The 26,987-nt window shown below is 39.3% G+C and overlaps 1 protein-coding gene across 5 annotated transcripts in view; it reads left to right on the forward strand.

The window, feature by feature from the left end:
• Window positions 1-3,744: 3,744 nt before the first annotated feature.
• Window positions 3,745-26,987, forward strand: part of LOC131159439 (uncharacterized) — a 34,585-nt gene continuing 11,342 nt past the window's right edge. Inside the window, exons 1-7 of one of the 5 annotated variants that reach the window (XM_058114345.1) lie at window positions 3,745-4,759; window positions 5,016-5,150; window positions 5,281-5,425; window positions 7,067-7,366; window positions 7,683-7,947; window positions 24,486-24,652; window positions 24,781-24,891. In XM_058114345.1, the coding sequence (XP_057970328.1) occupies window positions 3,936-4,759; window positions 5,016-5,150; window positions 5,281-5,425; window positions 7,067-7,366; window positions 7,683-7,947; window positions 24,486-24,652; window positions 24,781-24,891 (1,947 nt within the window). In that variant the 5' untranslated portion in view covers window positions 3,745-3,935. The remainder of the gene's footprint in view (window positions 4,760-5,015; window positions 5,151-5,280; window positions 5,426-7,066; window positions 7,367-7,682; window positions 7,948-24,485; window positions 24,653-24,780; window positions 24,892-26,987) is intronic. The other 4 variants (XM_058114348.1, XM_058114347.1, XM_058114346.1 and 1 more) reach the window with 4 other exon arrangements.

The raw sequence follows: 26,987 nt of genomic DNA on the forward strand, positions 1-26,987 counted from the left end.
CAACTTCAATAGTCCATCCCCATAAATTAATGCAACCTAATGATCAATTAACACCACAAATTATTATCCTAGTATAGATGACAAGAAAGATAGTTCTATCATGATAATACTAAACACTGAATTAACTCCCAAATGCCATCAACAAAGAGCCAATAATATTTTCAATGGCATAAAAAGCATGTTGAGGAAGACCACAAATCAAGGAGCAAACATGAGGCCCTAGTTACGTGATATTTTCTTTTAAGAAAAGTCAACAAATCTCTTTATTATTGAAAGGAGCGTGAAAACTAATTTAGGATTGATTTTGTATTTATTCCATTGTTCCCCAATTGCAAGTATAAATAGGGGTTGTAAGTTGTTGTAAAATACACAATTTTGAACAGAGTTATTTTTTTTATATTCTTCTTCCTTTAATTTTTTTTTCACATGGTATCAGAGCTTGTTCGTCCAACCATTGCTCCGATTGTCCGGTGAGCTCACCACAAGCTCCGCCATCGACGACAACGAAGGAACCGTCACTTCTTCGCTGCCTATCTGATCTTCGTCTCTGCTATCAATAACCTCCGACGTTGTTGTCTCTATTGTTGTTTTTCGCTGAAGTCTTCAGCATTATCATCGGCGTCTCCATCAATTTTCTGACGTCATCTTCCTCAATCAACTTGTTGCTATTTCATATCTGCGCTTTCACAGATTTGTCGTCCGATTTGACGTCATCTCCTGATTGTCTACGTCGTCGTCTTCAACAAAGTAGAGAACATGCTGGTTCGTCTAAATCAGAGGTTGAAGACGATCTCCTTTTCACAGCTACAGATATGCATCCAACCAACCCACGCTATAAGTGGGCTCTGAATCGCACCATTACTTCCACTCAACTTTGAAGAGCAATTCTAAAGTGACTCACTGACAGTTTTATGGATTAAGGCAAATCAATATTTTAAATATTTAAAATATTCAATTGAGTGGATAATCAATTCTTCCATAAATAAATAAAAAAAATTTCATTTTGCCTCTTGCATTATAGCCTTTTAGGCTATTTCATTTCTTAAAAAATCGGCATTGTTGCTATGGTGCTTGGAAGATAAGGACTAAAGTTAGAATCTGTAAGAACTCGACTCGTGAGATAGAGAATAAATAAATAAGAAAAGGGTAAAACAGTAATTTGAGCAGGCTTTGTTGATGAAGTCAGTGTTTTCGTCGACGAAAACCCTTCTATTGTTTGATGACGAAATGCAGAGGTTTGTCGACGAGGAGAAGCCAAGAGGTTTTGGGAAATCTTGAAATCTCAGGCTCGTTGACGAATTTATTTCGTTGGCTCATCGACAAAGACGCCGCCTCGTCAACGAGATTGGCTTGCTCAAAGGTTCTATAAATATTTTTTTCTTTGCTTCTTTTTTAAGATATCAAAATACTCATTCTCTCTCTCTCTCTCTCTCTCTCTCTATAACTCGAAGCTCCATTCTCTCTCTCTAGATTTCTTTGTCGTTCGTCGTTAGAATCGACGAACTGACGTTACTATGAGGATCAGGGAAGGAATCTCTACATGTTTTGTGGAACGAATCTTCCTTTTGAGGTTTTCGGGTTTTGACCCAAAAATTGAGGTAAGGTTCGGTTTTCATTTCCGTTTCGGTAGATTTGTAGAGAGTAGGATTGTAAGTAATTATCATATTGTGATTTATAGGTTTTGGGAACTCGTTTCGCTATTTAGGAGTCGTAGAGTTTGTGTTTGGATTTTCGGGGAAAGGTAAGAGAATTCTGTTTATATCGATTATTTTTGAAATCATATTCAGTAGAACAGTGGTTTATGATCCTGTGTATGTTTTGACTACTTATTTGGGGAAATCTTATGGGTAAAAATTATGGGGTTTTCACATTACAGTTTTGGGAAGAGGGGGCATTGGGTTGCATCTCTGGTTTCGTTGGAAAACCGTGAATATATTGTTGAGTATATTGTGTTATGGAGATGGTCGTGCCTTGACTTGTTTTAAATTGTATTTTGAAAATCATGATTTTGTGATTACCAAATAAGTGTGGAATGAACTATTTATATGAATATGCATTGAGTTGTGATTTGCTGAAATTAGATATAGGAACGTGTGTTCCGAATCGTTCCAGGTTGTGAAAGAATGTCTGACTCTATATCTGAGGGTGTAAAATACCACCTGCCAGTGGCAAGAGTGTCCGGCTCTATATCCAAGGACGTGAAATATCCCCTCTTATCGACTGATCACCGAAGGGCGTGAATCCACCAGATGTACCGGTACGATGCCATGGGAGCCTGGGGCTACGCCATGTGCCGGGGACACTGTGTAATGCGGGTTGGATTCGCGTCGAAGGGTGTGACAACACCGGGTTAATTGATCATGTGTGTGTTGATAATTATACTGAAACTGTTTTTGTAAAAATACTGGAAGTGGACTGTGTATGTTTTATGTCATGATAACATTCATATGCCACACACTGATATAACCTGATTCTGCCTTACTAAGAGGTGTCTCACCCTTATCGTATGTACATGTTTTTAGGTCGTTCGAGTAACCGGAACTAGTGTCCTAGTGTTGGGAGCGTGGTGGTTGGTTAATTGCGTAGAGTACTTGTGTAAGTACTTGGACCGTAATAGGGTTGTCGTTTTGGGTATTGCAGGCACCTTGGGTTATGTTTTGTAATATGGAGCTTAGACTCTATTTGTATAGACTCTGGTATGGTACGATGTATGTATGGAATGAACTTTTCCATGATGTATATGTTGTGTATGTGAAAGTGTATTCGGTGTACGGGAACCCTACAGGATCGGACCCTCATTCATTATAGTATTATGTGTGTTTTGTATGATATAGGGACGTGTTAGGTTACTACATCACACCCTGGATCCCATTACCGAGTTCAGGGCGTGATAGAATCAATTGTACTATTATATTTAATTTAATGATTTGAAACTTCATTTTAATTACTAGGCAATATTAGAAGTAGGTAGTTTGCAATTAGAAGGGGATATAGTTTGAAATTCGATGGTCTACAAGCATATGTAAGTGGTCTCTGTGTAGATCTTTCGGATTCAGTAGGTCTTCGATTTTCCTCACCACCAAATTGATTAGTGCAGTTGGTTTGGAGGTTAGTTTTCAATGTTCTTCGATTTAGTTTGATTTTTCGTACATATTATAAAATCAACAAATTTTGATTCTCTAAATTTTGCTTTCTCAACTGACTTAATATAAAAGCCTACCATCGCTATGATTCTATGCCTCTTGAGATCAACAATTGTAGGGAGAGACAACCAAGAGACGAGAATAATATATCCCACCTAATATTTTTAAATTGAACTGTTTTGATCATGAGCTACATGATCCTAATTTAAAAAATTCTAAGCAAGAGACAATTGGCTCTTGGACCGGTTTAGTCGCAAAGAAAAGTCAGATTAGACATTACTTACTTAACAACTAACCCAAATTGTTATGGTTTGGTGGCTTACTTAAGCTAAACAGGGTTAATCTAATTTTGAAAGGTCGAAACAGGTCTGATCAAATTTGTTTTTTTTCTTTTAAGTATTCAACTAGACGTGCATGGTTTTAGAAAAGGCGCAAGCCACATTGGTCCACTGGTAGCCAAACTAAACTGGGTCAGTTCATGGTTTGGTTTTAACATTCTCAAAATGTTCTCAAAACTAGCCATAAAAATTTTAAAAAATCCTCTGTAACTACCCATACATAAATTTTTTTTTAAAAGTTCTTAAAACTACTCGTGCATATTCCAATTATAATTTTCTTAAAACTTGCTTTGGTTTCTTCTTCTGAACAGCCGTGGAGAACCCGCATTGCGCGTTCCTGCGGCTAGTATACCTTTGGCCTCCATTGGATTTAATTTGCCATTGCCATTGCTGTTGGTATTGGGTGAATCAAATCCGCTGGGACTATCTTGTTCTCCGCATCTCCGCCTTGTTAATGACAAATCTATTACCAGATTCCCACTCTGCTGTTGAGAAGAAGAAACCAAAGCAAGTTTGCAGCACTGCTTTTCTACATCTGAAATGCCTCGACGTCCCTCTGATTTCCACTAGTACAGGTTCTTCCTCCCACTTCATCCCTCTCTCTCCCCACACCGCTTGCACCATCGGCCGCGACCGCCGCTTCTGCCACTTCCTGTTCGACGACCCTCGAGTCAGTAGGCGCCACTGCCAGCTTTCCTTCCACGCCGCGCTCCGCAAGATTTTTATTTCCGACGGCTTCGCTTTCTTCTCCCCTACTCCTGATTCCGTTATCAACAATGAACCGAAGGTTGAGCACCCTCCTTCCTGTTCTCGGGTCAGGGTTAGGGCCCACTCCTTAAATGGTGTTTTTGTCAATGGGGTTAGGGTTGGAAGAGATACCGTCGCCGGCTTATCTGATGGAGACGAGGTTCTGCTTGTTTGTGCTGGAAATGATGGTGTTTGCAGTCTCGGGATTCGCATCGGTTTTGTTGTCCAGAGGGTTGTTTATACGGACGATGTTCCCGTTGTTGGCAACGTCATTTCCGATAGCAAGTCCAGTTCTGCATCCTTGAATTCTTTGGGTAGGGGAAACGCTCTTCAGTCCGACGGTGGCAATCGGAATAAGAACCGCCCACACTCTTGTTCCCCACCCGGGAAGAAATTCTATCTGAATCGCCTTGAGTCTATGGTTCATGGTTCTTTCGGCCCTCACACTGTTGTTTCCTTGCCAGAGCTTCTTCATCCTGTTGAAGGCCTTTTGCGAATATTTAGTGCAACATTTACATGCGATGTTTTATGGTAATGATCCACGGTCCACACGGCTACTTTTTGTTCTTCGTCTGTTCTCCTTCTTGTTGCCGGTAATTTATGGGGTTAACGAATAATTATTTGCAAGTCAGATCGAGTCCATATATTCTAATTGCACGTTTACATTTATTTTTAATGGAAAATTTTAGCATTTTTAAACTGCTTTTCTCTCCCTGAGATTTATGTGAGATCAGGGCTGCGATTCAGTTTAGATCTACTTCTATTTCTAAGAGAGGTTTCTCGGTAGGTTCCTATCACACTGTGAGATTCCCCGCCATTTGCCTGTGACAATTGCATGTCATAATTCTGAGAGATGTTGGAGTTCCAGCCCTGATAAAAGATCAGCAGTGCCTTACCCAGATTTTCCGAACCTAGTTGTTGTGTAAGTTGAGGTTCCTATATTTATTATTTGTAACAAAAAGAAAAAAAAAATATTAAAAAAAAAATTAGAGGTAATCTGCAAAGTTGCTGAAGTATGATAGGTTTCTAATATTATCCTTCTCTGATTGTAGGTATCCTCCATTCCCCGAGGTCATTGCCTTCGGTAATGACCGCACAAAACAAGGCATTGCTTGCCATCATCCAAAATTTATTGTTTTGCAAAGACAAGATAGTATTCGTGTCATCATTACTTCTGCAAATTTAGTGGCAAAGCAGGTGATCACTTAGCAGGAGGTCTTGTCTGCATTTTTCTCCTGGTACTTTATGAGAATGATGCGTCTTCTTTTTCCTTTTGATTCATATATTTTAACGCTGAAAGCCTGAAATGAGGGATTACAATTATGACGTAATGTGCGCTCCATGGCCTGGAAAAAACTAGTGTGTGAATATCTGCTCTTTTCTTTATTTTTCTGTTTTTTTTTTTTTTTTTTCATTTGTTAAGTGAATATAAAATATACATCATTGTAATTAATTTACAACCACATTAGATGTGAACCACATTTGTAGTTTTATGACTGCGTTAGGTGAATGAATTGGTCTTCTGTGGACACTTAGAGAAAGGAGTTCTGTATGCGCTGTGTTTATAGTTCATACCAGATGCCAACACTTCCTGTATACTCCACAAAAATATGTTTTTTTTTTGATAGGTGAGAATAAGAGTATGTGATGTAGGATGAGAAGCAAGACCATGTTGTTCGAGACTCATTCGAAAGAATTGGATCAAGGATTGTTGAGTTTAGTCAATAGTTTATTACGTACTTAGTTTAATTAATATAGGATTATGTGTATTTGGAGGCTTGTTTGTAATATTTGCGTTTATGAGCATGCTTGTAATTTCATATAATTCTAGAGGCACATGTGTAATTTCATGTGTTATTGGCTTTCTTAAAATTAGTGTGTGGAAGCCACGTAGAAATTGATTGTTGAATTTGAATTTGAAAGTGAATGTGTGATTCCCCATTGTATCTCCCCTCTCTTCTCCTTCTCTTCCTTCTTCTTCCCCTTTCCTCCCTCTATCCTCTTCTCCTACATTCTTCAATGACTGCAGATCATTGATGCTTTCTTGCATCATTGGTGTCAGAGCCAATTTCAATTTCCCCCATCTTCCCCCACTCTTCTTCTTTTCTTCATTCTCTCTCTCTGCCTCCGATATTTGTTCTCTCTCTTCTCCACTTGTTCTATTTTCATTGCTGTTCTGCAAATATCTTACCTTCTCCATTCTTCTTTCTTCTTCTTCTTCCTCCCCCGTCTACTTCCAGGAATTGTACTTTCATTGGTGGATAAACAAAATATATTGAAATTGACAAGCACTTGATCAAAACAAAATTAATGATGGATTTCTACGTCTTTCGTATGTAAAATTGGAATATAACTTCTTTGCCCTTTTTACTGAAGGTCTTAGTAGTTAGTACTAGGATCTTTCATTCTCTTGTGTGCAGGATGGCATGGGAGACATCTATGGACAATGAGACCAACGTGAGGAGGAGTGTTAGACACCTATATGATGACACTAATTAAGGGAGAGATAATTGGGGAATTAGTTTGTCTGTCCTTTATGGGCATAGGTGTAATTTCTTGTCCGTCCGATTAATATCAACACGAGTGTAGGTTTGAATGGAGCTGACCTTTAAGGAAGCAAGTGTAATTGCTGCCTAAATGTGTCTTGTGTACTTGTAACTAAAGTGCATGAAATTTGAATTCTGAGTTGGTAAGAATTTGGAGTTATTGTGTTCATTTGTATGTCCTAATATGGGGAAAGGCCTTGCTAATGGGTGTCCAATACTTCTTTGTTTTTATTACAGTTCAATATTATTTCTCTTTGCGGTGCTGCTTATCTGTTTTTTCTGAATATTGCAGTGGAACTGTGTGACCAATACCATCTGGTGGCAAGATTTTCCTTGCAGAACTGCACCTGATTATTGTTCTCTTTTTACCCAAATCTCAGATATTGTTATAAATCAAAATTCAAAATCTGATTTTGCTGCTCAGCTGGCTGGTTTTATGGCATCTCTTGTTATTGATGTACCTAGTGAAGCCTACTGGATCACAGAGTTAGCGAAGTATGACTTTGGCGGTGCAATTGGACATTTGGTGGCTTCAATACCAGGAGTGCATGCCTACAGAAATCCATACATACCAAAATCTATGCATGTAGCTGTGAGTATCTCCTTTTCTGTGTTATCTCCTTTTGTGTGTATCTACCTGCAAGCACATGCTTGCTTGCACAACCATGCATGTGTTGTTGCTGGTAAGTCAAGCTGGTGTATGATGCTCTACTATACTCTTTTGGCATTAAATTATGTTAGTTATTAAGCTGCAATAGTTTTACTTTAATATGTAGATGTATTTCTGCACGAGGATTCTCTCAATCTTCCAGCTCAAGTATTTATGGATGATGATGGGGTAGAGTTGCTGGCTCTATTTAAGCAAGTGGTTCTTTGCAGAATTCTTTATTTGTGCTTTACTTTTGTAGCAGGCTAATCAGTGTGAACCATGGTCATTTGTCGAAAAGTTTCTTGGTTCTATTGAAGCTTCTGTAGTTGGTTTAAGCCACCTTTTTCACGCTGCAGCTGATTCGAATGGTGCACGATTAAAGAAATTGGCTGCTTTCTTTAGGAACTGTTGCAAACATGTGCGTGGTTTGTCAAAGATTGTTCTAAAAAGAAATGCAAACATACCTGCTGATGCAAATGCTGTGAGTGTTCTGGTTCCTGACCGAGAAGAGTTATCTCAAAGCGGTAAATATCTTACCGTCTAATGGCTAGCACAATTGATGTACTTCAGTTTTGCTTTATTTTGTCCGTATTTTAAAAAATTATAATTTAAAATTGTGTTTACTCAGTAGGTTACTGTCTCACTCTCTCCTCATCCCTCTCCGTTTTTCTTCTCTTCTCTTTATCAGCATATGTATGGATTGTTTGAGGCATGGTTTTAAAAGTGGGACTGGTGATCCATCTAGTGATGTAACTGGGTCTGTTGGACTAGTCAAATCAGTGGGTCAAACCGGTGGTTGAACTGGTGGTTTTAGTTTATATTTTTTTTGAATATTGCTTTAACAGAAAAATAAGAAATTTTATTAAAGAGAAGAGAAAGTGCAAAACAGGGCAGAAATGCTCCTTAGAATATATAAGAACAGAAAAAGAAAACATCAAAACAGGGTTGCTCTTGAATCACGTTGTAAGTCTGAAAAAGACAATCCTATGAAACAGCCAGCTTCAAAGCCCACAATGAGGCCAAATATCCTATCCTGAAGTATAGACAAAGACATCTTCTTCCCTGTGAATATACAGACAAAGACATCTTCTTCCCTGTGAATATACATATGTGCTGCTCCAACAAAATCCCCCCACAAAACAGCAAAACACCCACACCTCCACAATATTGAGCCATCTGTACTCCTCCTGTAGCTTGAAAATGAGATAGCCAATGGATCCTCTATCAACTTGAGAGTAGTTGAGACACACCCAATTCTCTCCAAGTCTAAATTCATTATTCCTCATCCTCCATGAGAAGGAACAATTAAGGAACAAATGAGTCAGATTCTGAACTATCAAAACATAAAGATCAAACATCTGGAGATAAAGCCTTGAGGGGCTTCCTACTCTCCAACAAGTTGTTAGTGCCAGCTCTGCTAAGAACAACAAACCAAATAAAAACCTTAATCTTGAGGGGATTTTGTCCTTTCAAATGGTACAGTGAAGCGGGAAAAACATGTTTGTATCGGTGAACTGCTCAAAATAAGATTTGGAAGAATAATCCCCTGGAGAATCAAGAACCTGTGACTGGAAATCTGTCCTGGAGGAAGGACGACTACACACCAACAAACATAATGCGGTGAGCTCCACACCTCCCTATCATTAAGGGACCTAGGAAAATGAAAATCCCAAGAGAATTTATTCCCATTTGATATAAAGAAGTAAGAAATAGTACCATTATGCAATGAGGACAGCCTTTATAAATGAGGAAAAGAAATTGAAAGCGCATAATCACCTACCCAAATGTCTTCCCAAAACTGAATGTGGTTCTCATTTCCAACAAGAAATTTGGTGCAAGGAACAAGGGTTGTTAGAATTGGGATTCTAACAAGCTTCATTGGAAGGGTATGCAGGATCGAATCGAGCACCATTGAAGGAAGAGGACTGAGTTTTTGTTGAACCACAGGAACTCTGGTTGTTGAATGCCAAAGAACTGTTGATCAAACAACAAGACGGCTAGCTGCTGCTGATCAAACACCAGTCACCAGATGGAGGGCTCTCTGGTTGTCGAACAGGAGAGAAATTCAGGTGCAGGCTTGCTGAATTTCAATGAGTAGAGGACTGAGGTGTCGAACTCTGGGAAATCAGGTGCAGATTCTGCTGAATCTGTTCCCTGATGGGAGGCTGGGAGCCATTTTGCCCCAGTTTTAGAAGACTTTGGACCAAACATAAACCTTTTGGGGCCTTTAGGCGAATAAAAACATGTATTGGGCCACATTATTGAAGCCTAAAAAGGAAAAAAAATCCGTATCCAGGTAACAGAGTAGGATCTGTACTATTCTACTTATGATTCTACGATTCTACCGATTCTACTTGATTCCAATTTTTGTTGCAACTTGGATCGTTTGGGTGAATCTGGATCATAGAATCGTACAATCCTATGATCCAAATTGCGATTTCAATAACCATGGTAAGGAATGAAACTTAGATATATCTGTGAATAACCTCCAATGACTCTCAAGAGAACATCTCATCCTCAAATTAAGTAATTAATGTCCCACATTCCCACCCACTACCGTGTAAGACTAATTTACTTTTAATAGCTTTGTGCCAAAGGGAAGACTCCTCTTAAAGGAAATTCCCCAAGCTATTTACCCAATAAAGCTGTGTCCGTAGAGACCAATCTGTAAATACCCAAACCCCCCTCCTTCTTAGACCTACAATATCCCAATTAAATAAATCTTTTTCTTCCCACCCACCCCATAGTAGAAGAAAGCCCTAATGACTCTGAATATTATTTTTTGAAGATTATTATTATTTTAAGTGAAATGGAGTCAAGAAGTGGGTTAATAGTGACTAATGACAGGATGGTAGCACAAGAGATCATTGATTTTTTTAGACATTTGCTTTGTGAGGAAGATTTAGACTGACCTATAATTGAGCGCTTGGAGTGGAGTCCTGTTTTGGATGTTCAAATGTCCAGGTTGAGGAGTAGGCTGGGGCGGTAGTGTTTAGTCTTGAGAGGGATGAGGCTCTCAAGCTTGGGTTTAACATGGCTTTTTTTTTTTTTCTCCTCAAAGAGTGTTGGGATGCTGTGAGGTGGGAACTGTACCTTCATCTCTCTAGTGCCAAAGAAGAATAAGTCTATTGAGGTTTTAGATTTTAGGCCTTTTAGTTTAATATATTGTGTGTATATGATCATAGCTAAGATGCTTGCTAATAGTTTGAGTTCTGTCCTTTGTGATACTATTTTTCTTGCACAAAGTGCTTTTGTGGGAGGGAAGTAGATTGTTATAAGAAGGAGAGTGGTATTGTGTTTAAATTAGACTTGAGAAGGCTTATGATAGGGCTAGTTGGGATTTTTTGGTTAGGGTGCTTAAGAGGAAAGGTTTTGGAGTTGGGGTGAATAAGTTGGATTGGGGGATGCCTATCTAATGCTTATTTTTCATTGATTGTTGATGCGCAGCCTAAAGATTTGTTGTTTTCTTCTTGGGGAATTAGGCGAGAGGATCTGTTATCCCCTTTTCTTTTTGTCCTTGTGGTGGATGTTTTGAGTAAAATGATAGATAGGGTTGTAGATAGGGGGTGAGAGGTGTCAATGGTGGGCAAGGAGGAGGTTGTAGTGTCTCATCTGCAGTTTGCAAATACCATGATTTTCTTAGATCACCACACTGACTCTTTTGCTAACATTTGCCCTATTCTGCAAATTTTGGAAGTCTCAAGTCTTAGAATTAATTTGAGAAAAATGTGGTGTGGGGTCCATTAGTCTTAGTCTTGGGTGGATTTTGGAGATGACTTCTCTAGCTAGGTCTGGTGTTCTAGAATGGACTCTCATCAATTTAGGACCTCCTGGGGGGTGGGGAGCCTTGTTCATTAGCCTTTTGTGATCTAGTGGTGTCTAAGGTTGAGGAGCTTTGTTTTCTTTGGGTGGTAGACACCCTTTCAACTATTATGTTGTATTATTTATCTCTTTTTAGGTTCCTTGGTGAGCTCAAAAGATGGAGAGGATTATGAGGAATTACCTTTCATCAAGTATAGGAGAGAGGAGAGATCGTTCGGTTAGGTGGGAGGTGGTTTGTAGGTGTAAGGAAGAAGGTGGATCGAGTCTTGGTAATTTGGAGTCTTAATTGGAGGATGGTAGTTGGGGTGTTCGCAACTTCTTGAAAGTCCTTGGAGGTGTATTTATCAAGTTTATCCCTTTTTATTGCTTTAACAAAATTCCATTTTGGGAGGGAGAGAGAATCATTTTAGGTTTGGGGAAGATGTTTATTTATTTATTTATTTATTTTTGGTGCTTTTGGGAGGGGAGGGGGTGGGGTGTGGTGGGGGGGTGACCATTATTTTCTTCCTTTGCTAGGTTATATCGCCTTTTTCTTGAGAGTTTCATTTTAGAAAGGGATTTGAAGGGTGATGGTAGAGTTTTGATCTTTGGACACTTCAGGGGAATATCCTTTTAAATCTTTTCCTTTTCTCATTTTGCTAAGATTGATGTGATCTTTCCTCTCTATTGGGGTGTTTGGGAGGCAAAAGTTCCTTTTGAGTTTTGAGATAAAGGGTTTTTTTTGGTTGGTGGTCCCGTAGGCTTAGTTTGGCCCCCCTATGGCTTTTTAAAAGAACCTTTTAAAAAGGAGCTGATGAAAATGAACTTTTTGATATTTTTTTTCAAAAATGTTTGGCCCCTCTGCGAAAAAGGAGCTGTAAGAAAGAAAAAGTTGGCTTTGAGTTTTTGGTAAAAAAGTTGTAAGGTGCCTAAAAGCATTTTAAATGACTAAAATGGATATATAATTTTAGGAAATATAATTAATGCATCGATAGTTTTGTAATATTTGAAAAAAATATGGGACAACAATGGAATAGAATAATTTACTGGAGAAAAAGCTAGCATTTAGCTTTTAAAAGCTTCAAACTCGTAACTTTTAAGAGTTCCTTGCAAAAGCTAAAAATTAACTTTTAAAAGCTGGGAATGTTGTTTACCAAACATATTAGTCCCAACTTTTACTTTTAAAAAGAATAAGTTGAAGCAAAAAAGGGGACTCACCCTTAACAGAGTTAACTCCAACAACCTGCTGTAGAGTAGGAGGCAATATGGCTATTCTTGTAAGTGCTAGTGCATTATTTGCAGGGCTTCAGGTTTAATTCGTCCCAGACTCCCAGTCATGTCATCTCATGCTGAGTTGCCTTGTTTTGGCAGGATTGACTTTGCTTTGAGAAACATTGTTTTAAGGGTGTAAGCTAGACCAATAATAAGGCCAGTTCTGGCCCAATCAGATCATACCAGCTGGTCCATTTTGGGTTTTAAAACAATGGTTTAACAAGGTATGAAGAAAGTAGATCCTTCCAAATGCATTCATAGCAAGGGGAATCCTTCAATCTATGTTTGAAAAGTGTGAAGTGATTTATGTGCTTAGGGTGCATTTTTTTGTGGCTAAGGTTTCACAGGACTGGACTTAACCATATTGGGGACTAGCTATTCTAGTTACGGATACCATACATGAGTAGAATATATATATATGTGTGTGTGTGTTTTAATATCTATAAAATCTTTAGCCTTTGCTGGCTGGTGGGAGGGGATCAGGCAATTTTTATGTCTTGTATGTGGGGTTAAGGACCCCCCTTGGCCTTACCAATCCCTTACTTTGGCTGTACGAAACCTGGGCTATAGGGAGCTTTGCCAAGCCAAACATCATTAGCCTGTGAAACAGACATGCTTATGGTGGAAAATGGAAGGTTGTGAATTGGTGGGTTGAGGTGATGGATGTGCAGATGTTTGTTGGTGTGTTGTGGTGGGTTATGGTGTCTGTTAGAGGGGATGATGTTTGCTGGTTTGTGTATGCACTAAATGTTAAGTAAAAATTAAAATTAATTTTGGATTTATTTTTAAATCAAAAAAATTTGATCACTTAATTTTAGGTATTGGCTCCTTTAAGATAAGGAAGGCCACAATTGGATTGGGGAATAAGTAAGGAACTTTCTTACTATCAAATTATCAAAAAGTTGAATTTAACAGATTCAAATTTGATATAGATAAGCTCAAATCACATTCCAAAACAATCTCAATTACATTAAGCGATATGTGTAACGACCTGCTTAATTATCATACATTTTTTTTTTCCTTTTTTTTTAATAAAACCAATATAGTAAATCCAATAGATCATAATCAACCTGAACCCGTGGGTACTAGAGATACATAAAAAAATAGCACGGAAGCTTAAGCAGCAGGAAACATAAAATCATACACATCATGTAATACTATGTACCCAACATCACTCATCACAATACCAGAGTTACTACATCCATTGTATTTATATATACATAATACACAACCCAAAAGATGTCCTAGGGTCACTTCTCAAAAGTCCATCTGACCCTATCAAAGTACTTACTCCTTTTGAAAGGACAGATCAGCAATAACTATCTCAGCGAAGCTTTATTCGCTCTCCTATCAGGGGCTCCTGAAATGATCATATAATTTGGGGTGAAACACTTCTCAGTAAGGGAAGATAAACTAATACTAGTGTGTGACAACATAAGTTTTCCGTGTTATACATAAAGCATATATATGCGTATCAAGTAAATATGTCTGTAACATTTCTGGGAAAAATATGTATAATCATAACATGGTAGAACATAATGGATTTTCATAGCATATTTCATCTCATATAATAATAATAATATGAAAGCAACCCTAATAGGTTAGTTGACTGTTATCATGTATTACCCCCACATGATTAGGTTGTGTGGCTCGAAGGCTGGACCTGACAATAGTTGGCCGACCACTGCCAAGTTAAAAGTACAGTTTGTAAGTCCAATGGGTCTGCCAGACCTGGTCTGTACACCAGGGGTGCTCACACTTCTTAAAACCACATCGATTATCCGTCCTCACGCTACTCCGTACAGAAGCATTAACACAATATTGTGATGATCACAAACACATAGCAACGGTACCGTGCAAGTGCTAGCCTAAATCAAGCCAACTAGGTTCTGATAACATATAGCATATAATGAAACTGTGATACATAGATATTTCATATTGTTAGTTTCCAAATCAATATCATTACATCATTTTGCATATATATATATATACATCATGAATATCATTGGCCCGTACACCGGCATTTCATATTTTACCATAGCTCGGTCCGTACATCAGCAAAACATATCCATAGCTTGGCCCGTACGCCGGCAAATCATATCCATAGCTCGACCCGTACGCTGACAAAACATATCCATAGTTCGGTCCGTACGCCGGCAAAACATATCCATAACTTGGCCCGTACGCCGGCAAATCATATCTAGGTGTGAGCATAATTCGGTGAAAACCGAATTAACCAGCCGAAATTGGCCGGTTCGGTTCGGGTAAAAAATCCGGTTCAGTTAAAAATCTACAAATTTTTGGTTAATCAGTTTCGGTTCGGTTAACGGTTAAAAAAATATCGGTTAACCGAATTACTAATACTTTATATTTTTAATATAATTTATAATAGGGCAGTCGGCGCCGTCGGGCTCGGGCGACTCGGGCTTGGCCGCTTGGGGCCTGGGCCTAGGGGGAAAAAAAGGCTTCGTGCCTTCGTTCACTTCACACTTCACACAAGCACACTCACGGTCCAGTGTCCACAGACTCATAGATTGGGGATTAGAGTTAGGGAGTAGGGACTTAGGGTTTCTTACTTACTCAGTTTCTCTGCGCTTTGCCGAGTGCCGATCTGCTCCGCATGGCGCACGCCCGCAGGCCGCAGCTCTCCTGCCTCTCCATCGGAGTCATCGACTCATCGGACCACCTCTCGGAGAGTCAGAGTCGGCAAATCCCCTCTGGCCTCTTCGTTGTCTTCGAGTCTTCGGCAGCTCGGCTCTCTAGAGTCCAGCCTCTCGTCTCGGTTCTCAGCGTCTCAGACTCTTGGCCACCAGCTCGCCGTGCAAACCCGGACGGCTGGACCCCAGTAACTCAGTAAGTCTTCCTCTTCTCCTCCTCCTCGAGTCCTCGGTTCCTCCTCTTCCTCTTCTTCTTCTTCTTCTTCTTCTTCCACTTTTGTATAATAATCAATTTTAAATAAAATCAGTTAAAATGGTTAACCAAATTACCCGTTCGGGTAATTCGGTCGGGTCCGGTTCGGTTTTTGTGACCAATTTGGTCGGTTCGGTTAATGCTTTTATTTAACCGAATTTTTCGGTTAATTCGGTTAATTACCCGAATTTGGCCGAACTGACCTTTTGCTCACCCCTAATCATATCCATAGCTCAGCCCATACGCCGGCGAATCATATAAAATTTTTAGCCTGTACGCCGGTTTTTCATTTTAAAAATTCATAATATTATCATGTTCTCAGAAAACAGTAATTCATCATAATTTCTACTCATGCCACACAAAATGGGTATTATATATGTCCAAAACATATCATCATTTTTAACAATATTTTCCAACATAATGCATAATCATATATATATATATATGAACATATATTTTCTAGAAATCAAATATTATAAAATTGTACATATTTTTCATAAAACATCAAGTTTAGTTTATCCCCCTACCTGGTTCTTGAAAAGTACCTAAGAAAAACAGTCCTGCATCTGCGTTCCCCTTTCAGCACCCTAAAAATGATATTTTTCAGAATTAAACTTCAGTATTTCTACGCATACTACGCTTTCTACAATTGTCAGAAAGTCAAATATTGAATAGAAAGCCTTACCCTGGATTTGAGATGGATTCCGAATTAGCTCCACCAACGATCTACTCTGACAGATATGCAGAGAATTTCCCCAGGAGTGTCGTGGTGATTTCAAATCGTTGAACCGGCACAAGATCGGCTCGAAATCTTAGAGAGAAGTAAGGGAAAACGAAATGAGGAGAGAGATAGAGACATTCCCGCAGGTTTTTCGGCCATAAAATGAAGGTTAAACCTATTTATACACTGGCCTTCATCGACGAGCCACCTCACCTCGTCGACGAAATTCAGAGCCGCACAAATATCCTCTCTGTATCTGCTCGTCGACGAAGCGCACCCTTGTCGACGAGGCCAATATGCCGCGTCGTCGACGAACGCGAACTGTGTCCCCTTTTTAATTTCCTTTTCCTCCCTCTTTATTATTTAAATATTATAATTTCTCTGGGTCACTACATTCTCCCTTCCTTATAAAATTTTCTCCTCGAAATTTGCTATTCATATAACTCATCATCCCTTAAAAGTAAAACGGTCTACTTATTTTATTACTTAACCTCACTTATGGCGGAGGAATACCGTGGTTACATTTCAAGTCCTGGGAGATTACATAAATAATATAAAATTCTCCCAAAACTAAAATACCACTTACTAATAAAACTATTACATGTACCTGCAAAAGAAACATTACCTAACTACTTACATTTTACCTTGATTAAACTTCTTGAAATAAATGCGGATACTTCTGTCTTATCTGTTCCTCGGACTCTCAAGAGGCCTCTTCTACCGCATAATTCCTTCACAAAATTTTTATCAGAGGAATCTTTTTGTTACGTAACTCTTGCACTTTCCTATCCAGAATCTGTACTGGTACCTCCTCATGCACCCTGAATCACTGAACTCTAATTCATCATAACTAATAATATGAGAAGGGTCTGGGACATATTTTCTCAACATAGATATGTGGAATACATCGTGCATCTTGGATAATACAGGTGGTAAAGCTAACCTGTAGGCCCTACTTTGTCTAGAATTTCAAATGGACCGATAAACCTAGGGTTAAGTTTACCCTTCTTTTCAAATCGCATAATCCCTTTCAACGGAGCTATCTTAAAAAATACATGATTACCCACATAAAAAATACATGATTACCTACATCAAATTCCAGATTCCTGCGGCGATTATCAGCATAACTCTTCTGTCGGCTCTGAGCTGCACTATCCTGTATCTGATAAGCCGAATCTATTACACGCTTGCTGAACAAGCTTTGCTGGTCCCACTACTCGCTACTCGTTGCTCACCCATCTCATCCCAGAATAAAGGAGAACGACATCTCCTACCATACAATGTTTCAAACGATGCCATGCCAATGCTGGTATGATAACTGTTATTATAAGCAAATTCCACCAGTGACATGAATTGAATCCAACTACCCCCAAAATCTAATACGCATGCTCGGAGTATATCCTCTAATATCTGTATCGTCCTCTCAGTCTGCCCATCTGATTGAGGATGGAATGCGGTGTTAAATGATAACTGAGACCCTAGAGCTTCTTGCAAGCTCTCCTAAAAATGTGACGTAAAGCGTCGGTCTCGATTCGACACAATAGATATTGGCACCCCATGTAAACGAACTATCTTTTGAATGTAAATCTCCGCCAATCTTTTGAGAGAGTAGCTGATCTTGATAGGTAAGAAATGTGCGGTCTTAGTCAAACGGTCAACAATCACCCAAATGACATTCTGGCCGTGTAACGCCGTCGGCAGTCCTGACACAAAATCCATAGATATATGATCCCACTTCCATTCTGGGATAAATAATGGCTATAACTGCCCTACCGGCCTCTGGTGCTCAGCTTTTAACTACTGGCACGTCAAACACTGGGTTACATACCCGACAATCTCTTTCTTCATACCACTCCACCAGTACGACTCTCGCAGATCCCTATATATTTTCGTACTACCAAGATGAACCGTATATAAAGATCTGTGCGCCTCCTCTAAAATAGTCTTTCTGATCTCAGTATTGGCAGGAATGCATAATCTGGAACGGAACCGCAAAACTCCGTCATCTGCAATATTGAATTCCTCCCTCTGACCACTCTGCACCCTGTCCATCACTTCTACTAATTCTGGGTCTTCCTTCTGAGCAGCTTTAATTCTTTCCTGCAGAGTAGGTTGCACTACTAAACTGGCGATACATACCTGAGGATCACCTTCAACTAATTCGATGTCGAGTCTCTTTAGATCTATCATAATCGGATACTGAATCTCCATAGCCGCCAACATTGATTCTCTAGATTTCCTGCTTAACGCATCAGTTATCACATTAGCTTTCCCTGGGTGGTAATTGATAGTGCAGTCAAAATCCTTAATAAGTTCCAACCATCTTCTCTACTTTATATTCAGTTTCTTCTGAGTGAAAAAGTATTTTAAACTCTTGTGGTCGGAGAAGATCTCACACCACTTGCCGTATAGGTAATGCCTCCAAATCTTCAATGCGTGTACAACTGCAGCCAATTCAAGATCATGAGTAGGGTAATTCTTTTCATATTCTTTCAACTGTCTGGAAGCATACGCTACCACCCTGCCATGCTGCATCAACACACAGTCAAGTTCTTTCAAGGACGCATTATTGTAAATGACATAACCCTCACCCCCTGACGGGATGACCAATACTAGTGCTATGACTAATCTCTGCTTCAATTCCTAGAAACTTTGCTCACAGCTGTTGTCCCACTCAAATCTAACATTCTTCCTAGTTAGTTGTGTCAGAGGTCCTGACAATGCTGAGAATCCTTCAACGAAACGACGGTAATACCCAGTTAGCCCCAAAAAACTCTTGATCTCCTGGACGTTCCTCAGTCTAGCCTAATTCATTACCGCCTCAATCTTACTGGAATCCATAGAAATACCATCTCTAGATATAACATGCCCCAAAAACACGACCTTCTCAAGCCAGAAGTCACATTTACCGAACTTAGCGTATAACTTCTTTTCTCGTAGCATTTGTAGAACCTGCCTCAAGTGTGTCTCATGCTCCTCATAGCTCCTCGAATAGACCAGTGCATCATCAATAAAAACAACAACAAACTGATCTAAATATGGATGAAAAATCCTATTCATTAAATCCATAAATATAGCAGGAGCATTTGTCAGACCAAATGGCATAACAAGGAATTCGTAATACCCGTACCTGATCCTGAAGGCCGTCTTCGAGACGTCTTCTGCTTTCACTTTTACCTGTTGATAGTCGGATCTAAGATCAATTTTCGAATAAACTCGTGTACCCTAGAGCTGGTCAAACAAATCATCTATACGGGGTAGAGGATACTTGTTCTTGATCGTCACTTTATTAATCTCCTTATAATTTATACACATCCTCATAGACCCGTCTTTCTTCTTCACAAATAAAACTAGAGCTCCCCACGGAGATACACTAGGTCGTATAAAGCCCTTATCAAGTAAATCTTGCAACTGATTCTTCAATTTTGCCAACTCTGCAGGCGCCATTCGGCAAGATACTTTAGAAATCGGCGTTGTACTTGGAAGTAGATCAATAGGAAAATCTATCTTGCGATCAGGTGGTAAGTCTGGTAACTCATCTGGAAAAACATTTATAAACTCCTTTACCCCGGCGTGCTAGCAAGTTTCAATTCATTCTCTGACATCTCCTTCACAATTGTCACAAACCCCTGACAACCACTCAGCAGTAGTCTCCTGGCTTGAATAACTGAAACTAGCTGAGGCGGGGATTGCACTCGCGACCATGAACTTGAATTCTTCTCGTCTCGGAGGTCTGAATAGCACTTCTCGTGAATGACACTCTATGCTAGAAAAATTAGCTGCTAGTCAATCCATGCTGAAGATCACATCAAACCCATGCATATTCAGCACTATTAGATCAGCAGATAAGATTTTTCCCTGAATATCAACTAAACAACCCCAAGTACCCTACTACACCTCACTGCCGACCTAGTCGGTGTAGATACCAACAACTCAGTATCTAACAACCGTGTTTCTGCCCCACATAGTCTAGCGCACTCCGAAGACACAAACGAGTGTGTAGCTCCTGAATTAAATAATGTAATAATTTTAAAAGAAAACATAATAACCATACTTGTCACCATGTCACCGGCTGTCTTAGCATCATCTGGCGTTAGAGCGAACATTCTGACTAGAGCCATATTTCTCTGCTGGTCCCCACGTGGCGCCTGATAGTCTCCCCGGTACGGTTTAGGAGCAAGAGCTGCATCTGGTGGTGTAGGGCAGTCTCGCATCATATGTCCCGGTCTACCACAGCAATAGCAAACAACTCTACCTGCACGACACTCTCCCCAGTGTCTCCTCCCACAAGCCTGACATTTGGAGGGCCTTGCACTACCTGAACCTCGCGTCCTCCCGTCTCCTGCCTCCGTCCTTTGTCATGGTTTCCTCTCCTCCACTGATTCTGTCTAGGACCCTGTTGGTAGCCCAAAGATGCAGATCTCTTCCTCTGCCCCCGTTCTTCTGCATCCAGAAGTTCACCAACCTCTGCCAAGGCTGCTCTGTCGACTATCAGCAAAATCCTGGATCCTTAGCACTACAACTTGCTTGAATATATTCCGCCTCAAACCTCTTTCAAACTGCCTCGCTTTTTTCACCTCATCAGGGACAATATACGGAGCGAAGTGAGAGAGTTTTATAAAACGCGCCGCATACTGCTGGACTGATAATTGTCCCTGCTTCAGACTCAGGAACTCCTCCACTTTAGCCTCCTTGACAGTAGTTGGAAAATATCTATTGAAGAACAATTCCTTAAACCGATCCCGAGTCATGGCTATCGGCGTAGTCATTTGCTGCTCCAGAAGCCTCATAGCAGTCCACCACCTCTCGGCCTTTCTTGTTAGTCTATAGGTGGCGAAGAGAACTCTCTGTTCTTCGGTATATTGTAACACGGCCAAAACTTTCTCAGTCTCTTGCATCCAGTTCTCAGCGGCTGCAGGATCGACTCCTCCTGAGAATGGCGGAGGATTCATCTTAGTAAATTTTTCTATAGTGCACCCATGGCCTGCCGACAGACCACCCTGCTCCTTGAAGCTCCTGGCGATTTCAAGCATAACCTGTTGAACCATGCTACGTAATATTGCGTCAGAGTGGGTCCCGCCTGCACTCGAGGGCCCTGCCCCATCATTGCCACTCGCATGGGCATTATCTCCTCCTGGATCCATCATGAAAACAACAAACATAACTTAGAAATCCTATCCTTGTAATTTACCCACCTAACCTCACCTCTTGTCTTAACCTTCTCAGCTTATTTCTAACCCAGTCCTACATTTTAGGAACATAACCCGACAATAGTTTACTATGGTTTTCCTGAAATTGTCACTCCAAGAAAAACACAGAAATCACCATGGAAGTCCTGCCTCTAGACTGTAGAACAACATCTCAAATCATTTTCCTATACTTTGGTATCGTTTCTGCTGCATTCTAAAGTCTACAGAATCTAACAACTTAGGCTTTGATACCAAACTGTAACGACCTGCTTAATTATCATACATTTTTTTTTCCTTTTTTTTTTTTAATAAAACCAATATAGTAAATTCAGCATATCATAATTAACCTAAACTCGTGGGTACCAGGGATATATCAGAAAATAGCACAGAAGCCTAAGCAGCAGGAAACATAAAATCATACACATCATGTAATACCATGTACCCAACATCACTCATCACATTACTAGAGTTACTACATCCATTTTATTTATATATACACAATACACAACCCAAAAGATGTCCTAGGGTCACTTTTCAAAAGTCTATCTGACCTTATCAAAGTACTTACCCTTTAGAAAGGGCAGATCAGCAATAACTATCTCAGCAGAGCTTTATTCGCTTTCCTATCAGGGGCTCCTGAAATGATCATATAATTTGGGGTGAGACACCTCTCAATAAAGGAAGATAAACTAATACTAGTGTGTGACAACATGAGTTTTTCGTGTTATACATAAAGCATATAAATGCGTATCAAGTAAATATGTCTGTAACATTTCTGGGAAAAATATGTATAATCATAACATGGCAGAACATAATGGATTTTCATAGCATATTTTATCTCATATAATAATAATAATACGAAAGCAACCCTAATAGGTTAGTTGACTGTTGTTATGTATTACCCCCACATGATTGGGTTGTGTGGCTTGAAGGCTGGACCTGACAATAGTTGGCCGACCACTGCCAAGTTAAAAGTACAGTTTGTAAGTCCGATGGGTCTGCCAGACCTGGTCTGTACACCAGGGGTGCTCACACTTCTTAAAACCACATCGACTATCCGTCCTCACGCTACTCCGTACAGAAGCATTAACACAATATTGTGATGATCATGAACACATAGCAACGGTACCGTGCAAGTGTTAGCCTAACCGAGCCAACCAGGTTCTGATAACATATAGCATATAATGAAACTGTGATACATGGATATTTCATATTATTAATTGCCAAATCAATATCATCACATCAGTTGGCATATATATATGTACATCAAGAAAATCATTAGCCCGTACACCTGCATTTCATATTTTATCATAGCTCGGTCCGTACGCCGGTAAAACATATCCATAACTTGACCTGTACGCTGGCAAAATATATCCATAGCTCGGCCTGTACACCGGCAAATCATATTTATAGCTCGGCTTGTACCCCGGAAAATCATATAAAATTCTCGGCCCGTACGTCAGTTTTTCATTATAAAAATCCATAATATTATCATGTTCACAGAAAATAGTAATTCATCATAATTTCTACTCATGCCACACAAAATGGGTATACATATGTCCAAAACATATCATCATTTTTAACAATATTTTCCAACATAATGCATAATCATATATATATATATATATATATATATAAACATATATTTCCCTAAAATCAAATATTATAAAATTATACTTATTTTTCATAAAACATCCAGCTTAGTTTATCCCCTTACTTGGATCCTGAAAAGCCCCAAAGAAAAACAGTCCTGCACTTGCAGGGTTCCCCGTTCAACATCCAGAAAATGATATTTTCTAGAACTAAACTTTAGTATTTCTGTGCGTATTACGCTTTCTACAATTGTCAGGAAGTCAAATATTGAGTAGAAAGCCTTACCTTGGATTTGGGATGGATTCCGAATTAGCCCCACCAACGATGTACTCAGGCAGATATGCAAAGAACTTCCCCAGGAGTGTCGTGGTGGTTTCAGATCGTCGAACCGGCAGAAGATAGACCCGAAATCTTAGAGAGAAGTAAGGGAAAATGAAATGAGGAGAGAGAGAGACATTCCCGCAGGTTTTTTGGCCATAAAATGAAGGTTAAACCTATTTATACACTAGCCTTTGTCGACGAGGTCTAGAAGGTAACTCGTCGACAAACTCTCCCCCTCGTCGACGAAATTCAGAGCTGCACAAATATCCTCTTGGTATCTTCTTGTTGACAAAGCGCACCCTCGTTGACGAGCCCAATATGCCGCGTCGTCGACGAACGCGAACTGTGTCCCCTTTTTAATTTCCTTTTCCTCCCTCTTCATTATTTAAATATTATAATTTCTCTGGGTCACTACAATATGTCCCAGAAATATAAGTGTGAATCATCTTAGCGCGGAATTAGGATTTTAAATGAAGTTGTCCGAGCCAACTAAGGATTCATACGTATCTATAGTTCTAATTCAAATGGCTTCCCAAAAATACTACAGTATCCAAAATCAAAGATGATCATTTAACTTTAATAAATGAAAAGGCCCACTAAAAATAAATTACCAATAGTGCTTGTAGAGAATACCAATTCAGAATGGGTCATCTCACACAAGTTGTGCGTTCTCATCTGTTAGTCATTAACAGAAATTTAAACATGTATTTAGCTTCCACAGGAAATCTGGAATACGACATCTCAGTCTGCTTCTGCTGCTCATTAAAGAAACACAGATATATTTGCTAATGTTCACACATCTAGAGTATAAGCTATATGTTTTGCCAACTTTAGGGTCAACAAAAGTTTCACATGCCACCAATTACTTGTCAGCTTCTGAAACAAGCGAAAGTTGTTATTTTTCTTGTTAATATCTTTTTAAAAATGCATCCTTGTGACAATGCTCAAGTAATGACTTTTTTAGATTCCGCCTTTCATTGAAAAATTAACCATAAAGAGAGCCTCATGCACTCCAAAGGCTCTTGTTTTTGGGTGCTAACTCTGCGCGGGGCTTCACGTGTGATATAAATGTTTTGCTAGAAATTTGCTTGAAATTCTTTAAATTTTAATTGTCTTGACCAGGCCTTTCTAAATGCTAGGCAGTGTATGGTTTGGGCCTTTGGGATTTACTTTTAACCAGGCCCGTCTTTTGTTGAACTTGTTTTTGTGCTGTTGACATTGCTATGTAATTACATTACTTTGCTTCTTGGTTTAGATTGTATTCAACTTGGGTTTCTACCTAGGAATATCGCAAAGTGGGTTGCTCCTTTGTGGGACATTGGCTTCTTCAAATTCTCTGGATATGTTCATCCTGATGAAGTACTTGCAGCTGCTTTACAAGGAACCAACAGAAAAGTACAACTGATACTATATGTGTCACAGGCATGATGTGTGAACCAGTTCTTGGAGTTTGTCTTATATATCTATTGGTTATCGAATTACTTATTGTAGCACATATTTAATAATTTTTTGCATAAGCATTTACGAACATTATGATGCCCTTTGTGCAGGGGCCTAGTTTTTTAAATATATCAGGTATGTTGCAACCTGAGCATGTATCAGCAATATGCTCACTTGTTGCATCAATTCAGAGGTGTTCAGGTCTCTGGCGACTACAAGAGGTAACAGTACTGTTGCGAAAGTTGCACCTTTTCACTATTGGCCACTAAATATATTAGTGGGCTCATTGCATTGTCAACATTTCAACCATTAGATTCACTGACACTGGTACATGGCAAAGACACTGGGATGTGGGAAATTTTAAAAGAAGAATTTATAGATGATTAATATGTATAAATTTCTTCACTCTAAATCAAATGTTTGAATTTGATATAAGAGCCTTTGATCAACATGAAGTTTTTAATCATAAGCATGATCAATGTTTTTAGCAAAAGAAGAAAATTCTACTAAAGGATCTGGAATGTACAAAAGGGAGAATAAGAAATCTTTCTAATCAAAACAGGAAAAACAAGTAGTAAACAATGAAGGGGGGAAAAAAACACCAATCAAGCCAACAAGTAAAAATCCCTAACAGAATTAAAAAAATAGAAATAAATGAAGCTACGATCAAATATTGATGAAGCAATGCTAGCCAAATCCTTTGCATATAAAGAAATGGCACTTTTGGAGACCCATTAGCAAATCACCAAGGCAAGGCCAAAAATAAATAAAAGCTAGTCTACACTCCAGGAAGCTAGATCTTGTTGAATAATTGGGTGAAATGGAAGACCAACTTGCGATGATAGTTCTCTCCCTTTATTAATAATATATCTCAAAGTACATATCAATTACCATAATACCCTTACTAATATTTGTTAACATAACACTCACACTCGTAACAATGCTAAATGATTAAGGTAATCATCAACACTCCCCCTCAAGCTGGAGCGTATATATCATATGCTCTTGATTTGTTACAAATGAATTTAACACGAGCATCCCCCGAGGCTTTAGTAAATAAGTCAGCAAACTGCAAATCAGACTTCTCATGAGTGGTGGTAATGAGCTTTTACACAAGTTTCTGCCAAACAAAATGGCAATTAACTTTAATGTGTTTTGTTCGCTCATGGAACACTAGGTTGGAAGCAGTATGAAAGACAACTTCATTATTTCACATCTGCTCTATAGATTGAGAATGTGGAAAACCTAGTTCTTCCAACACGTTCTTCAACCACACAAGTTCAGATGTAGTGTGAACCATGACCTTATACTCTGACTCAACACTTGACTTGGCCTCCACAATTTGTTTCTTAGTCCTCTAGAAACCAAGTTTCCACCAAGAGGATATAGTACCCAGTTGTGGATCTTCTATCAGAAGGTGACTTGGCCCAATCTGCATCAGTATATCCCTAAATATGAGTTTGACCTCAATATTGATATAAGATACCTCTCCTAGGTGCACTTTTGAGATATCTCAAGCTGCAAATTATTGCATCCCAGTGACTTGTTCTTGGAGAATCAAGAAACTGACTCACAACACTTGTTGTGAAAGATATATCAGGTTGAGTGACCATGAGATAATTCAACTTTGTAACAAGTCTCTGATATTGTCCTGGGTTGGGCAACAAATCACCCATATCTTGCACTAGCTTACTATTAGGATCTATAGGTGTATGAAGAACATACTTCCTCTATGATAAGATGGTTTTGGTACGAGATCTCGATACTTCTATACCCAAAAAGTACTTTGATGGTCTCAAATCCTTTGTTTGAAACTTAGTTAGCAGGAAATGCTTTAGGCTTTGAATACCTTGATCATCATTACTAGTAATCACAATATCATTTATGTACACAATAAGCGAAATCCTTTCGGATGGAGTATGATGATAAAATATAGAATGATCTATTGCACACCGTTAGAGGCCAAACTCAAGTACTACAACACTGAAGCGACCAAACCATGCGCCCATGAAGATTGTTTTAAATCATATAGTGACTTCTTGAGTTGGCACACCAAGCCTGACTACCCCTGAGCAACAAACCGAGGTGGTTGCTCATATATACCTCCTCCTGAAATCACCATGTAGGAAAACTTTCTTCATGTCTAACTGATGTAAAGGCCAGTGATAGGTGGTGGTTAAGGAGATGAACAAATGTACTGAGGCAACCAGTGATAGGTGGTGGCTAAGGAGATGAACAAACGTACTGAGGCAAGTTTGGCTACAGAAGAGAACATTTTTGAATAGTCTAGGCGTACACATGAGTATATCCCTTAGCA

This window comes from Malania oleifera, chromosome 7, assembly GCF_029873635.1.
Source record: "Malania oleifera isolate guangnan ecotype guangnan chromosome 7, ASM2987363v1, whole genome shotgun sequence".
NCBI classification, from domain to species: domain Eukaryota; kingdom Viridiplantae; phylum Streptophyta; class Magnoliopsida; order Santalales; family Ximeniaceae; genus Malania; species Malania oleifera.